Here is a 14,285-nt window from a genome sequence, read left to right on the forward strand (position 1 = left end):
ACGTGTCCAGGTGGGGTTGGAAACCTCCTGAGAAGGAGCCTCCACACCCTCCCTGGGCAGCCTGGGCCAGGGCTCCCTCACCTCAACACCAAAGGACTTTCTCCTCCTGTGCCAGTGGAACGTTTTGTGTTCCAGCTGATGTCCATCAGCCCGTGTCCTGTCACTGGGCACTACAGATAAAAGGGTGCCCCTATCCTCCTGACATCCACCTTTTAGGGACTGATCAGCATTGATGAGCTTCCCCCCTCAGGCTTCCCTTCTCCAGGCTGAACAGCCCCAGGTCCTGCAGCCTTTCCTCCTCACACACGTTGTCAACCTCTGAGTGCAAGTGAGCATGAAGCCTTGAACCCAACCGGACTGGAGGCACTGCGTGGTTCAGTGACCAAAGCCTATGCCATAGGTCAACAAACAACTAAGATACAAATAAGCCAATAAATAAAACCCAGAAGAGTCCTGTGTGAGAAAGGCCCGAGGACAGAGCCAGAGCAGCTGCGTGTGCCGGGCTGCTCGGAGGACAGTGCAGGTACCAGCTCAGCAGCCGGACTGAAGCACTGCCAAGGGAGCTTCCCTGGGGGATAACCATGGGAAAATCAAAATGCAAGGATGATGACATGAGCCAAGCTTTATCTCAACAGCCTTCCTGCTTCCTCATCTTAGTCAACGATCAAAATCAGTGGTTTAAATTACTGATTTACACCGTCCCACCCTGAGGAACGTGTCACTGCCAGGCCCATGCCTGCTCCTCGCTGACAGCTCTGTCTTCCTGGCCACAGCCTCTCCAGCGTGGGCTTTGCAAGGAGGGACCATAGAATGAGCAGGGATTGGAAGGGACCTCTAGAGATCATCCAATCTCTGGATTGACTGCAGCTGCGGTGAGATCAGAGCCAAGCGTTAGGGATCGCTGCTGGAGCAGGAGGCACCGCAGGGGATGGACATGGAGCTCGGGAGGGCTGCACAAGGGGTGTCCTGCTGGGCTATGGGATCCCCCTGAGGGGGTACCTGCGGGGTGGTCCCCAGGAAGCAGTGAGGGTTGCTGCAAAACACCCCTCTGGCAGCAGAGATGGGCCAGGGCTATGTGTTGAAGAGCCACGTGCTGCAGGAGCTGGAGCTCAGCCCCGGCTCCAGGCCCCACACCCATCCTTTGGCCCCGGTGGGAGCCTGGGAGCCGGTGCGTGCCCCCAGCCCAGAGCATCCCAGCAGCTTCCCTGGGGCTGTTGGAAAGGCACCAATGAAATGAATGAGGCAGAGCGGAAGGCAGACTCTGCCCCAGGGCCAAAGTCCTGCTGGCGGGCAGCACGGCCTGGCACATCGGGGATCGAGGCAGCAGCTTCAGCAAGGGCAGCCGTGAGCAGCCGCCAAGGGACACGGGGCCGGGTGAGCCTGGGACCGGCTGCTGCCGGAGCACAGCTCAAATGGGGCTTTTCTTCTCCCCTAAGCTCTCAGAAATTGCAAAACAGGGAGAAATGATGCCAGACGCCCTGCAGAAGGACCCTTGTCCTTAATCGCCACGTGGTTGGTGCAGCCAAAGCCCCGGCACAAGGGGAGTGTGACCTAATTTCTTTTCGCTCCTTGCCTTTGCCTGCGAGAGCAGCCAAGGCACGATCTGCCCGGGCACCGCTGCCTCCTCCCCGGGGTGCCGCAGGGGCTGGCTGCTCCCCTCGCTGCCTCCCAGCTCCCCTGCGCCCAGCTGATCCCCTTTCTCTGCACGGGGGAGATGAGGGTTTCCTTTCACCCTTGGGTGGGCCGTCCCTGTCCCTCTGCCTCCCTGGGGAGCCCGCAGCACGGGGCTGAGCTGCGTCAGCCCGAGGGCAGCTCTGCCCTGTGGTTTGAGGGATGGAGAGGAGGAGGAGTGGAGGGGGCCATGCTGGGACAAAGGCCCTCCATGAGGTAGGAAGAGAGTGGCATGTGAGAGGGATGTATGGAGGGATTTGGGGATGCTGGAGTGAGGGGGGGAACGGGCTGACCCCCACCCCATCCCACCCCCATCCAGCCCCAGGGAGCCCACCACCAGCCCTGGAGGAGCCTGAGCTGCTCCCCACAGGCCCCCGGCAGCCCGGCTGGGTCAGTGTGGCTGTGGCACGGTCCCGTCCCGCCTACGGCTCCCCACCTAGCGTGAGCTGCCCCGGCTCACCTGCGGTCCGGTGCTGGGGGGGCTCTCAGGAGCGGGGCAGCCCCGCGGGGCTGGGGGCCATGCCCAGGGGCTGCGGGTGCCCACCGTCAGCCTGTCCCACACCGAGCCCAGGGTGCCCGCTCCCGCTTGGCAGGGCTGGGAGCAAAGTGCCCGGGAGAGGCAGGGCTGGAGGCGGGCAGAGGCGGGGGCAGGAGCCCGCTGTGCCTGTGCCCCCTCCCTGCCCACAGCCCACTGCCATCCTCCTGCGGGCTTTGGGCCAGCTGCAGCTGCCCCCTACATACGGGACGTCGGGGCCTCCTCCATGGGGTCCCAGCCCTTTCCCCATGAGGGCCAAGGACCTTTGGCTATGGGGACCACGGTCCCTCAACCACAGGGGCTGTAGACCCTCATCCGTGGGGATGCATCCCCCTGGCCACGGGGCCCGCAGCCCCTCGCCTGGCCGGGGCAGCCCCTGCCTGTCTGGGGCCATGTGGGGCCCCACAGTGCCCTGGCCCCGGGTGCTGCCTGCTGGCACCCATCGCTGCTGGACCATCCTGGGGACAAAGGTGCTCACTGCCACCTTGAGGCCAACCCGGGCATAGTGTCCCCAAAACCAGCGCTGGGATGGGTTGGAGCGTGCCCGTGTTTTGGGAGAGCGTGTGGCCCCGCTGCCTCAGAGCTGCATCTGCTCCCGGGGGATTCACTCAAAGGGCTGGGCGCTGTGCACACACGTCAGCATTGCCGTGAACGGGGTGCACAGGGGGTGAAGGGATGCACCCTGAGAACTGGGGTACTGTGGCTGAGAGTGGACCAGCTCAGGGTGGGCAGAGGTGTGAGGGGCTGGGTGGCTGGTACAGGAGGGGGCTGGGGATGCTCGGCCAGCAAGGGAGAGCAGGGGGCAAGCGGGGTGCAGGGCTGGCATGTTCAGAGGGGAGCCGCGTCACTGCGAGCACCAGATGAGGGAAGAGCCAGGGCAGCCTTGAAGGCTGGGGTTGCAGGGACCCTGGTTCAGCAGTGCTAGTGCTCCTGGAGTAGTCAGGGCCCTGGGACTCGCTGCCCTTCCTGCCTGGCTCGCTTGCTTTGGCTCGGCTTGGCTCCCTCCCGGCCCCTGCACAGAGTCAGGCGTCGCACACACACAGCCCAGTGTCCCTGAGACTGTATTCTGGGTAGGAAGAGCAAAGGGCGGCTCGAAAGGACACGGCCTCACAGCCTGTAGGAGAGTGCCCTGGGAACGCTGTCTGCCCAGGGCACAGGCAGCAGCTGCTGAGGCTGAAGGCACGAGGGGCCAGGCTGGGCATGAATGCTGCTGTGCTCTTGCAGCCTGCAAGTCGACTGCCTGAAGAGCCTGAGCCTTGAGGTCCAACAAGCACATCTCAGGTGGCCCCAACATCTCTCATGTCTCCCCTCCATCTTTGCTGGTGGGGTTCAGCGTGGTCCTTCTGTCACTTTGGGGAGAGGGGACTGAGACAGGAGGCGAGATCCAGGAAGCAGACCTGATGGCCTAGGGAGCTTCTTGAGACTGTGCAGCTGAGTTGCTTTCTCCAGAGGAGTTGGGAGCATGGCTGACAGGTCACCTGCCCGCTCCTCCTCGCCAGCTCTCTGCCTGCCCCAGGAGCTCCAGGGAGGAGAGGTGTGAGCTGGGAGGGCTGGTGCTCTAGGTGTTGGGTCTGAGGTCAGGTCTCCACGGCAGGCTCACAGCCGTGGCCTCACCGAATGTGCCATGAGTGAGCTGGGGATGGCTCAGGCTGAGCACTGTGGCCTCCAGGTCCCGCTCTGTGATGTCTCTGCATATGGGGCGAAGGGGATTGAGAGCTGGGGGAGCCACTGAGAGGCTGCCCCACACGGCCCCAGGGCATCCACAGAGACGGGGACACTTGCTGCCCTCCTGCTGCTGCCCTGCTGCATCCCCTCCCTGAGGCTCACCTCTCCTCTCCTGCAAGGTGCAGGGCTCTGCCAGGGACTCTGAGGCCACAGGAGCTGGCCTGAGGGTACCTGAAGATCTCCATGCTGTCCCAGCCATGCTTCTGCAGCCCTTCCTCACCCTGCTGCAAGCCAAGCTGGCTCAGGCACTCACCGGCGCTGCGAGACCACTCGTCCTTGTCACAGGGCCACTGTGGAAAGAAGAGCAAGGTCAGAGGCCAGCAGCGTCACACAGTGACTGTGACAGCCCCACCTTCACACCCTCACCCCGCGTGAATGGGACACATGGCTGCTCCTCCACCTTCCACCTCACCCTCCTGCCTCGCTCAGGCAGAGCGCTGCGTGGGGACGGGATCAACCTCATACCCGCTGCTGGCCCCATGGCCGGAAAGCACATGCCCTCGCCTCCCTGAGCTCCCCAAGCCCTTGGCTGAGCCCCTGAGCCGTACCTCTGTGGGGTGGCCATGCTGGCGAGCACCCCGCGTGCCCATCGGCCGGGGCGGCTCCAGGGCTCCGTGGCTGTGGCACAGGAGGGGCCTTGCTCCGTCCCCGCCGTGCCCCGCGGCCGCCCGCTCCAGCTGGCTCAGGCAGGCCGCCATGTGCAGGGCCGTCAGCGAGCAGTCGCCCGGCCCCGCCGCGGCTCTCTCCAGCACGGCCGATTTGGGCCTCTGCTGCCGGCCCAGGCCGGGGGGGCTGAGGAGCTGCCCAGGGGCCGGCACACAGTGGGACCAGCCGCCACACCGCTCCTCCTGGGAGGGCGACGGGACCCGCGCCATGCGGGGGCTGTGGGGCCGCGGGCTCTGGGGCCGTGGGCTCTGGGGCCGCTCGGCCGGTGCTTGGCTGGGGGCCGGCAGCTGCGGCACCCCCTCGAAGATGAAGTAGGCCGGGTTGGTGAAGCCGGCGGTGGGCTCCGGGAGGCTGCGGGGCCGGCTCCTGCGGGGCACGGCGGGACAGGCTCAGCGCGGCCCCGCGCTCGGGGGGCTCTGGGGCGGGGGATGAGCCCCTCGGGGTTACCTGCGGCGCTGCAGCGGTGGCCTGGGGCACGGCGGGGTGTCTGGCACCGGCTCGCCATCCTCTTCCTCAAAGCTGATCCACTCTGCAAAGGCACCAAGGTCTGGCATCTCCCCCTGGGCGCTGCACAGCCCCTGCCCGGGGCCCAGGAGGGCAGCGTGGGCTGCGGGGGGCCGGCGTTACCGTAGAGCCTCTCGCGGGTGCTGCGCCTGCCCTTGGGCACCCGCACCCTCATCCAGCCGCGGATGGAGCCCGTCTCCTCGCCACGGTGGAAGAGGAAGGTCTCGAACTGCTGGGCCATGCTGCCCAGCATCGACCTCATGGCGATGCAGCACTCGCCTGCGGGCACAGCCCACGCCTGTGTTACCCCCGGGCAGTTTCAGGGGGTGGATGTGCCCCCCCCCGTGTGCAGCAGCACCCTGGAGCGAGGTGGGTGCCCGAGTCCCTCCTGCCAAGCTCCATCTGCCACGCTTGGCACCCTCGTGCCACCATCCCACACGCACCGTAGGACTCGCAGCTCTCCACTCCCTTGATGCTGAGGAGCAGGTGCTGGTCCCTCAGGTACTCCAGGTCTGGCAGGATGGGGTTCAGCTGCATGCAAAGAGAGAGGCTCTGGGGGGAATCTTTGCCAGGGGAGGATAGTGACGGCCCCTAGTAGCCCTTGGGGCTCAGGGTCTGGAGCCAGCAGGAGGGATGGGGAGGAGGAGGCTGCTGGAGGGATGCTGACCCCCTCCCCTGGGCGTACCACGGGCAGATGCTTTGCAGACCAGCCCAGCCTGAGGAAGCCGGGGATGTCACAGCTCTGGGAGGTGTTGTCCCTGCTCCTCTGAGCCTCTGCCAGGGCAGAGCAGGGGGCACAGCTCCAGCAGGGCCGGCTCACCCCTGCAGTGGCCCCCCTGGCCCCCCCAGGCCTGGCAGGGCCACCTCACCCTCCAGGCAGTAGGAGTGGAACTCGATGTAGCACTTGCTGCGGCTGGAGGTCCTCACGATGGCCTCGATGCTCTCCCACTCGATGCAGGCCTGGGGCTCAGTGCCGGAGCTGGGAGCTGCCGTGCGACAGGAACCGGTGTGTTGGCACGTGGCAGCCGAGCTGCCCCCAGACCGGGCACGGGGCTGCCAGACCCCGACCCCTTACCCTTCTTGGGTACAAACTGCGACGTCACTCCCACCTCAAAGGTGGCAAAGACGGGCGAGTGGTCGCTGGTCACGATGTCATCGGTGCAGCCTGGACGGTGGGAAAGGGCACTGGGTGACGGTCCCTGAGCCCTGGGGTGCCCCCAGCCCCGGGGTCTCTCTCACCATAGGAGTTGCAGACCACGTGGGTCTCTGGGTGTGACTTCCACAGGATGCGGTCGCACCACGAGGGGACATTGATCCGCACCTACACAAGGGGAAAGCAGCCAGCTTCAGTGCCCCGTCGGGTCTGGCTCCCCCCTCAAGCCCTGGAAGCAACCCAGCACCCCAAAAAGTGAGCTCCCTCCCACCTGGATGCCCCTTGGGAGAGAACAGGGTGGCAGAGGTGAGGGGGCTGAGCATCACCAGGTGGCCCCGTGCCCCCAGCAGTGCCCGAGCCTGCCATCCCCATCCCCTGGTGAGGGCCCGTGGCTCAGCAGGAGGCTCCAGGAACTCACCCCCGTGGGCTTGAACTTCTGCCAGCTGTAGGTGTCCCGGGAGCCCCGCTCGTACCGGTACGTGGGTGGGAAGCAGATGTCACCCTCACCTGGGAACCGAGACACAGAGGTGGCACAGGGGACACCGTCCCTGCCTGTCCCCAGGGCTGCAGCAGCCAGGGGGAGGCCCCATGGGGGTCTCCGTGTCACAGGGCAGGGGGAGCAGTGCCATGGCCCCGCACTCACTGAAGCGCAGGAACACCTTGTTCTTCTCCCGCTCCAGGTTGAGCTGGTCGACAGCCAGGAGGGCTTCAAACTCCTTCTTGGTTAGGTGGGCGAGGATGTCCTGTGCCAGGGAGGGAGGGCAGTGTGGTGAGCACTGGCTGCCCTCGCCTGCGCCCATCTCATCCTCCCTGGCCACGGGGCCCCACCTGCACGTCCATGTCCAGGCGGTAGTTGAGGTCCCCGAACCAGAAGAGGTGAGTGAAGCGCAGGGTGAGGTCGAAGGCCCCGAGCCGCTTGTCGCCCAGGACCAGGGAGCGCAGGATGTCACTGTAGTTCTGGTTCCGTCTGCAGGGATGGGGGGGGACGGTAGCATTGTGTGAGCCACCTCGGGGGCACCTCATCTTCATCCTCTGCCTGCCGAGTGGGGACAGGAGCAGGACAGGGACAGCCCCTGAGGGCTCTTCCAGCCCCCTGACACATCAGCCTGTCCCGGGACAACCCCAAGCCCTCACCTGTGGGTTTTCTCGCTGCCTGAGGCCAGGTGGCAGTTGACGAAGCCGAAGGAGGTCCCATTAAAGAGGAAGGAAACACCCACAGCTCCCTTGTTCCCTGCAGAGGTGTGCACTGAGCTCCTGGGGGGGGAAGGAGGGAGACCTCGGGGTGGTCCCCAGGCATCGCCCCCACCCCATCCCCTCCCTACCCAGCGTGTTGGCGATGCCGGTTTTCACGCTGGAGGTGTGGACGTGGCTGATGCGCCGCTCGTGCTCGGGCTTCACCAGCACCACCATCTTGATGCTCCAGAGGCACTGCAGGGCGACCTGTGGAGAGGAGGGGTGTGAATCTACCTGTGTGTGTCCCCTGTCCAACTCCACGGCCAAGTAGCAAGGGCAGCCAACCCATCCCTCAGGGGTGGCACTCCCTGCATGGACTCCACGGGTGCAGGAGGCTCCCTGGGCTGCGGTTGGGGTGGGAGAGGACCCTGGGCTTGAGCGTGAGGGTCCTGGGGCCATGGCAGCAAGCTGGGATGTCTGGGGGACGTCTTTAGCACCGGCTGCCACCCCAGCACGGCTGGAGAGGCCAGGCTGTGCCCCGCCGTTACCACTCGGTAGTCGATGGCCATCAGGGTCTTGAGAGACGCGCGGAGGAACTCGACCCACTCGCGGTCGCCCAGGGAGTTCTCCTGGGTGCCGATGACGTAGATGTCGTGGGGGATGCAGGCAGTGGTCTCATCCTGCGTGCGGCCCAGGCCCCGGGACATCAGCCAGGAGGCGAGGGAGCGGGGTGGCGGTGTGCTGCCTGCGGGGATGGCACGTGGGGATGGTATGGAGGGGATGGCATGGCAGAGATGGCACAGCAGGCTCTCTGAGCTCCAACCCCAGCCCCTGCGCACCTCCAGGGGCCACTGGGAATAGGCAGCATGGTGCCCACCCCATGGCTCACCCCTGTTCATCCCAGAGTGGTGCTGGGGTTTCCTGCTCCAACCCAAACCCCTGTCTGTACACCAGCTCCTCCCTTTCTCAGAATCCCAGCATGGTAGGGGTTGGAAGGGCCCTGCAGAGATGCTCCAGCTCAACCCCTGCAGGTTCCCCTCGCTCAGGGGGCACAGGAACGTGTCCAGGTGGGTTTGGGAACCTCCTGAGAAGGAGCCTCCACACCCTCCCTGGGCAGCCTGGGCCAGGGCTCCCTCACCTCAGCACCAAAAGACTTTCTCCTTGTATTTAAGTTTCCCTGACAATGGACTACAATGAGACAGACAAACCCAAAAGTGCCCAGGTCGGAGTCTTCTCCAGTCTCCTTCTCCCACCGAGGATCCGCTCAGACCTCAACTTTCCTGGGGCAGCTCCCTTCAGCCCTCACCTCCCAGAACCCACCCAGGCTCAGGCCGAGCCCTGGCAGCCTCCAAGGACAAGGAGCCCTTTTCCCCCACCTTACCCATGTTCCATGTCCCGATGTACACCGAGATGAGGTCGGGCTCGTCCAGATTGGAGTGCTGGATCTTCACCAGCTGCAGCAGCTGGCAAAAGGCCTCCCGCTTCTGCGGGACAGTGTTTTAGGGTCCCAAAGCGGGGGTGCTGGTGGTGGGGTGGGGGGTAGGAGCTGTGGGGGTGGTCTCAGCCCTGACACCACTCGTGTGCTGCGACACTGCGCAAGGGCTGGGTAAGGGAGCAGCAGCGAGTGCAGCCGGAGCCGCTTACCCGAGCACTGGGGAAGATGAAGTCTCTGCTCAGGCTCCTCTGCGGCTCGCGGTCGTACACCAGCCTCACCTTGCTCTGCACGCTCTGGTACTTGATCAGCTGCAGGACTGAACATGGGGCGTCAGGGGGGCAGTGGTGAGCTGAGAGGGAGGCTTGGGGTGCCACCAGGCTCTGCAGCCCATCACCCTGACACCAGGCCTGTGCCAGGGAGTCCCACAGCCCTGCAGTGCCCCATTGTTGGCTGGTGAGGGCATCATCAGTCTCTTACTCTTGTCCTGAGGGATGGTCTCCTCCGGGGACCCACTGCCCCTCTTGGTGATGGCCACCGTGCCCGACTCTACGTCCACCGTCAGGGTGGTTGTCCGCTGCGACTTCCCCACCTTCACCTGCCGATGGGGACGCGGTTCCTGGGTCAGCCCCACGCCTGCCCTGCCCCAGCACGACACTGGTGACCCTCCATGTCCCCTTCCCCGCTCACCTCAAAGCTCTGCACAGCCAGGGGCTTGGCGGTGGGTGAGGGGGCCGCTGCCACGCTAGGCATTGCCAGGTTGTGCCTCAACACTGTCTCTTGCAGTGACTTTAGCACCTGCCGGAGAGATGGGCATTGTTCTGGGGGCACTGGGTTAACTGTGTTAACTGGGCTAACTAGGGGGACTGCCCAGCCTGTGCCAGCCCATCCTGCCCCAGCCCGGGGCACTGGCAGAGCTGGGCAGCGGCTGCCATGGCTCCCTTTGCACCCAGCTGGGCTTCCCAGCTGGAGGGGCAGGGACCTTCTTCTCCAAAGAAGAGAGGAGATGGTTGACAGTAGATATCTTGTTGAGGAGCAGCTCAAGATCTGGATCGCTGGTCAGGAGGCCCTGAGGGGAAGGACAGGCGTTTTTAGAGCAGAGCAGGTGGCACTGGATGGACGGATCCTTCCCTGTGGGTTGAGGCTGCAACCTGAGATGGGGGTCCCTGGGGTCTGGATGGGGAAGCAGCTTCCCCTGCTCCTGTGTCCTGGGCTGGGTGCGGGAATGAGTCCCTACTTGTCCCCAGGGAACCAGGTCCCCTCTGAGACCGTGGCACACACAGTGCTGCTGGGGGCACTGAAACCTCCCCAGCCGCCTCCCCCACAGCCCAGCTGCACCCAGCCATGCAGCACAGGGTCTGGGGGCTGTGGGGGCCCAGGGGGTCTCACCTGCTCTCTGGCTGTGCTGCGAGGGGACATGGGGGGGTCAAACACTCTGGCCAGCGTCTCCAGACCCGCCAGTGTGGAGTCGATCTCACTGCAGAGGACAGCAGCGGGTGAGGGCCGGCGTGGGCATCTCCCAGAGCCTCAGTGGTGCTCCTCAGCCCCCGGGAAGGGGACAGGGATGAGGTGGGTGTCCCCAGGGGGTGTCCCAGCCCCAGCCCCCCGGCCACTCGCCTGTGCAGCGCGCGGCAGGCGGTGACCAGCGCGGTGCTGAGGTGCCGCAGCTGCGGGTGCCCGTGGCGCAGGGCCTCCAGGTCCAGCTGCAGGTGGTGGTTCAGGTACTCGGCCATGAAGCCCGTGAAGTCGCTGTCTGGGCTGCAAGCGGGAGGGTGGCCACCTTCAGGAAGATCCCCCCAGACCCAGGCCATGCCCACCCCATCGCCTCCGTCAGCCTGGAGTGGGCAGGGGCACGTTACCTGCTGTGGACCTGCTCCTGCAGCCTCTGGTGCAGCTGCTGTGAGATGTGTGTGCGGCCGGTGACGGGAGCGCTGAGCCACGTGCCCACGCTGGCTGTCCCGGCCGGGCCCGCGCTTGCCACGTGCCCAGCACCTTGGCCATCCTCACCCTCTGCAGGCACAGAGCAGCAGCTCAGCTCAGCTCAGCCCTCCCTGCTCACAGCCCCATGCAGCCCCTGCTGCCCCCTCCCCGCCTCACCTGAGTCCTCGTTGGCCGCCTGCCTGGCCCGGAGCACAGGGTAGAGCAGGGGGGTCACCAGCCCGTTGTTGGGCTGCTGGTAGGCACCGATCAGGTCGGGAAGGGTGCGGAAACACTTGGCCTGGATGCCCTGGATGGTCTGAGGGAGGCAAAGCACCATCATGTCCCCTGCTCTGACAACTCCACGTGCTGGAGCAGCCCCCTGCCTGCCGTGGTGACTCCCAAAATGTGCCTGTGGCCAGCTGTGTGCTGGCCCCATGGGGAGCTCACCCCAGCCCCTCACAAGGCAGCAGAGCAAGGAGAGGAGTGTGGAGACATCTGCCCCGTACAGCAGGCAGGGTTGCACCCTAGAGACCCTTGGGATTTTCTTTTAGGGGGTGCAGAAAGGGGAGCTGCAGAGAGTTGGGTATGGGAAAGCACTGTGAAGGGACCTCAATGAAGAGCAGCCCAGCCCCTTGCACCTGCATCCTGCCCATGCCACAGCTCATGGCCTGTGCCCCTCAAACACAGTGAGCCACAGGTATTAGCCAGGGCAGGGAGGGCACCCTGTGGCACCCACCTGGACAGAGAGCAGCCCCTCGTCATCGGGGAGGATGCGGTAGGTGTGGACGTGCCGTTGGAACCTGGGAGAGAGCAGACAAGGGTCCCTCATCATGCCTTCCACCACACTGTGGGCCTGTGGCAGCGTTGGGGTGATGCCCAGCACCCAGCCCTGATGCAAACAGCTCGTCCCCTCTGCAGAGAGAGGAACTGAGCTCTCATTCCTGGAAAAAGCATCACCTGTAGCTCTGGGTCCCTATGAGCTTGCAGGGGAGGATGCACAGTGGCTCCACAGCCACAGCCACAGGTGGGGGCTTGGCCACCTCTCCGGGAGCTTGTCCCATGGCTCTGTGGGGCAATGGGGGGCTTTGGCCAGCTGGACCCTGAGCTGTGCTCCCTGTGGCTGTACTCACTCTGAGGCCACTGCACACCCCTGCCTGCACCACCATCCTCTCTGGCATCACTCTGACCCCTGCCCTAGTGCCAGGGCAGCTGCTGGCTGAGCCCCCATCATGCCCCACAGTCCCCATGCCCCTCAGCACCATGTGTTTGTAATTTGGCAGGTGCACAGGGCCTGGGCTGCTGTAGGAAAGGGGTGGCATCCTGCCAAAGCCGCTGCAGCACCACTCCCCGCGCCTCGCTGCAGACGTGTCGCTGGGCTGCAGGAAGGGTGCAGGCTGCATGGAGGGTGCAGGCTGCAGGGAGGGGTGCAGGCTGCAGGGAGGGGTGCAGGCAGCCCCAGCAGCAGTGCTCAGGGGCTGGAAGCCCGTTGCAGGCGTGGGGGTGGATGGGGGCTCTGTGAGTGGTGGCGGATGCAGCCCCTGACGTCCTGGCGTCACAGACGTTAGCAGTGAGCGCCGTGGTCCGGATGCGGCCATGCTGGGGGTTGGAGCGAGAGGGGATGTTTGTTTTCGGAGAGGGCGGGTGAGGAGTCAGCTCTCCTGCTCCCACGCACGGGGCCAGGGTTACAGGCAGCCCAGAACGGCTTGGCCTGCCCTGCATTTTGGGTCCTCCCTTCGGGAACTGCAGAGGGCTGCTGGCCCAGGCTCCTGCCTGGTGTTTTCTGCTGGTCTGATCCAGGGATCCCCCAAAAGACCCTGTGCCAGAGAGCTGGCACCCCAAGCACCCCCCAGCATCCAGCAGAAGGGCTTTCCACGAGGTTTTGGCAATGCCAGCCCAGCAGTGGGCAGAGGGATCCCAGCCAGAGATGAGAGAGAAGCGGCAAGCAGAAGCCAGGCGGGTGACTCACAGCAGGCAGAGGGCATAAGCCCCCGCGACCGACTCGCTGTCCCGCACCAGGAAGCATCCGTCCCGCCCGGCCTTGGCCAGCAGCTCCTCGGCCACCACCCGGCTGATGTCCCGGTGGTACCAGCTGGCTGCCGCCATCCTCCGACAGCGCGGCACAGGGGCTGTGGGGCGGCCCCGTCCCAGCCCCGCATCCGGGCTCAGCAGCAGCCGCTGGCCGTCAGCCTGGCCACGGGGGAGGCTGGGGAAGGGGGTAGCGAGGGGCGACCAGCGCCTGGAGGTCGCAGCTGGGGGTGGGCAGCCACCGAGGGGATGCTCATGGGGCTGAGGTGCCCCGTGGCCAGGCAGCGCGGCAGGAGCGGGACCAGGGGGGCAGCTGGAGGCAGGTGGGTGTCCAGACGCTCCTCATCACAGGGGGCTCCAGCCTGGGGGGTGCAAGGGCAGAGAGGGGCCGATCAGCCAGCGGGTCTTTCCCTCGGGGGGATGCCCTCGTGGTGCTGCCCCAGCCCCAGGGCCCCCGTCCTGCCCCGCTGCAAGGCGAGCACAGGCCGTGCCGGCGTCCCTGTGGCTCCCAGGACACGAACCTCACCCCGCACACTCACCGTCCCTGGCAGCCACGGCGCGGGGCTCCTGCGGCTCCCTCGGGCGCAGCCAGGCGGGAGCAGAGCCGTGACGCTGCGCTGGCCTCGCTGGGCTTCCTGCCGGGGGGCACGGGGGCTGCCCTGCCCGCACCCCGCCTGCACCCTGCCGTACACGCTGCCCGTGGGGGCTCAGGCAGCCCCCAGGCCGATGCCCCGCTCCCCAGCCCCCGGCCAGGCCCACACGCCCGGTGCCCTGCGCCGCTGCTCGGCACCACGGTGGCCGCCGACCTCTTCCTCCTTCTCTGCTCTCCCGGCTGCAGCCGCAGCCTCCTCGCTCCTCCTCCTGCTCCAGCCCCGCTACGAGGGGAAGCCTGTGGCCAACGTGGGGCTGAGCACGGCACGAGCGGTCCCTGAGCAGGGATTTGGCCTCTTCCTCGCTCCCCGCTGCCCATCTTCCCCAGGGGTGAGGGGTGATGGGCGCACCCACGCCTGGGGCAGGACCCTGGGAGAAGGGACTGCCAGTGGTGTGGGACAGCAGACAGACCCCAGCGTGTGTTTGGGGTGGTGGGTGGGCAGGCAGCCCCTGGGCAGTGACTGAGGAGCCTGCTGCTGGGGAGCTCGCTGCCCATGCTGGGGCTGGGCTCTGCGACAGAGATGCTGTGGGGCTGGGGCAGCCGGGTGAGCCAGGCACCCCCCGTGCCACCCACGTCACCCTGCCTGCGGGGTTCAGGGGCTCCCACGGAGGGGCTGGGAAGGAGGGAGGCTTCTCCCAGCAGGATGGGGCTACAAATAGCACCGAGCCCACCTCTCAGCTCCCGGGTGCAGACCCAGAGGTTTTGCTCCTCGTGGCAAGGAGCGAGCAGCCACGCGTGTGGCTGTCTGGAGCGGCACCGGGGTGATTAGCACCAATTAATTACAGATGAACAGCAGCCAGCATCTGCTGCCAGGGTACCAGGGCTGCTC

At 65.8% G+C, this 14,285-nt stretch overlaps 1 protein-coding gene across 2 annotated transcripts; it reads right to left on the reverse strand.

The window, feature by feature from the left end:
* Positions 1 to 3,268: 3,268 nt before the first annotated feature.
* Positions 3,269 to 13,612, reverse strand: LOC104564157 (phosphatidylinositol 3,4,5-trisphosphate 5-phosphatase 2). 2 transcript variants are annotated; one of them, XM_062006457.1, is made up of 28 exons: positions 13,344 to 13,612; positions 12,746 to 13,166; positions 11,516 to 11,579; positions 10,957 to 11,095; positions 10,719 to 10,869; positions 10,477 to 10,617; positions 10,249 to 10,336; positions 9,842 to 9,928; positions 9,550 to 9,657; positions 9,340 to 9,457; positions 9,072 to 9,178; positions 8,809 to 8,911; positions 7,976 to 8,172; positions 7,577 to 7,694; positions 7,389 to 7,485; positions 7,083 to 7,221; positions 6,898 to 6,997; positions 6,673 to 6,761; positions 6,341 to 6,422; positions 6,177 to 6,266; positions 5,971 to 6,087; positions 5,787 to 5,875; positions 5,545 to 5,632; positions 5,225 to 5,380; positions 5,045 to 5,126; positions 4,480 to 4,963; positions 4,034 to 4,221; positions 3,269 to 3,894 (listed from the first exon to the last, which is right to left on the reverse strand). In XM_062006457.1, exons 2-28 carry the CDS (start codon positions 12,880 to 12,882, stop codon positions 3,765 to 3,767), a joined length of 3,489 nt encoding a protein of 1,162 aa, XP_061862441.1. In that variant the 5' UTR covers positions 12,883 to 13,166; positions 13,344 to 13,612; the 3' UTR covers positions 3,269 to 3,764. The 2 variants fall into 2 exon arrangements, with proteins under 2 accessions (XP_061862441.1, XP_061862442.1); XM_062006458.1 differs by lacking the exon at positions 5,225 to 5,380.
* Between the last annotated feature and the right edge of the window lie 673 nt (positions 13,613 to 14,285).

Source organism: Colius striatus, chromosome 13 (genome assembly GCF_028858725.1).
Source record: "Colius striatus isolate bColStr4 chromosome 13, bColStr4.1.hap1, whole genome shotgun sequence".
NCBI lineage: Eukaryota > Metazoa > Chordata > Aves > Coliiformes > Coliidae > Colius > Colius striatus.

Coding starts and splice junctions, on each gene's coding strand:
- LOC104564157 (XM_062006457.1), bottom strand. CDS start 12,882: ATGGCGGCAGCCAGCTGGTACCACCGGGACATCAGCCGGGTGGTGGCC. Junction 10,618..10,718: donor CAGGAGCAGGTCCACAGCAG/GTAACGTGCCCC, acceptor TCCCGCTTGCAG/CCCAGACAGCGACTTCACGG. Junction 9,929..10,248: donor GCAGCACAGCCAGAGAGCAG/GTGAGACCCCCT, acceptor CCTTCCCCTCAG/GGCCTCCTGACCAGCGATCC.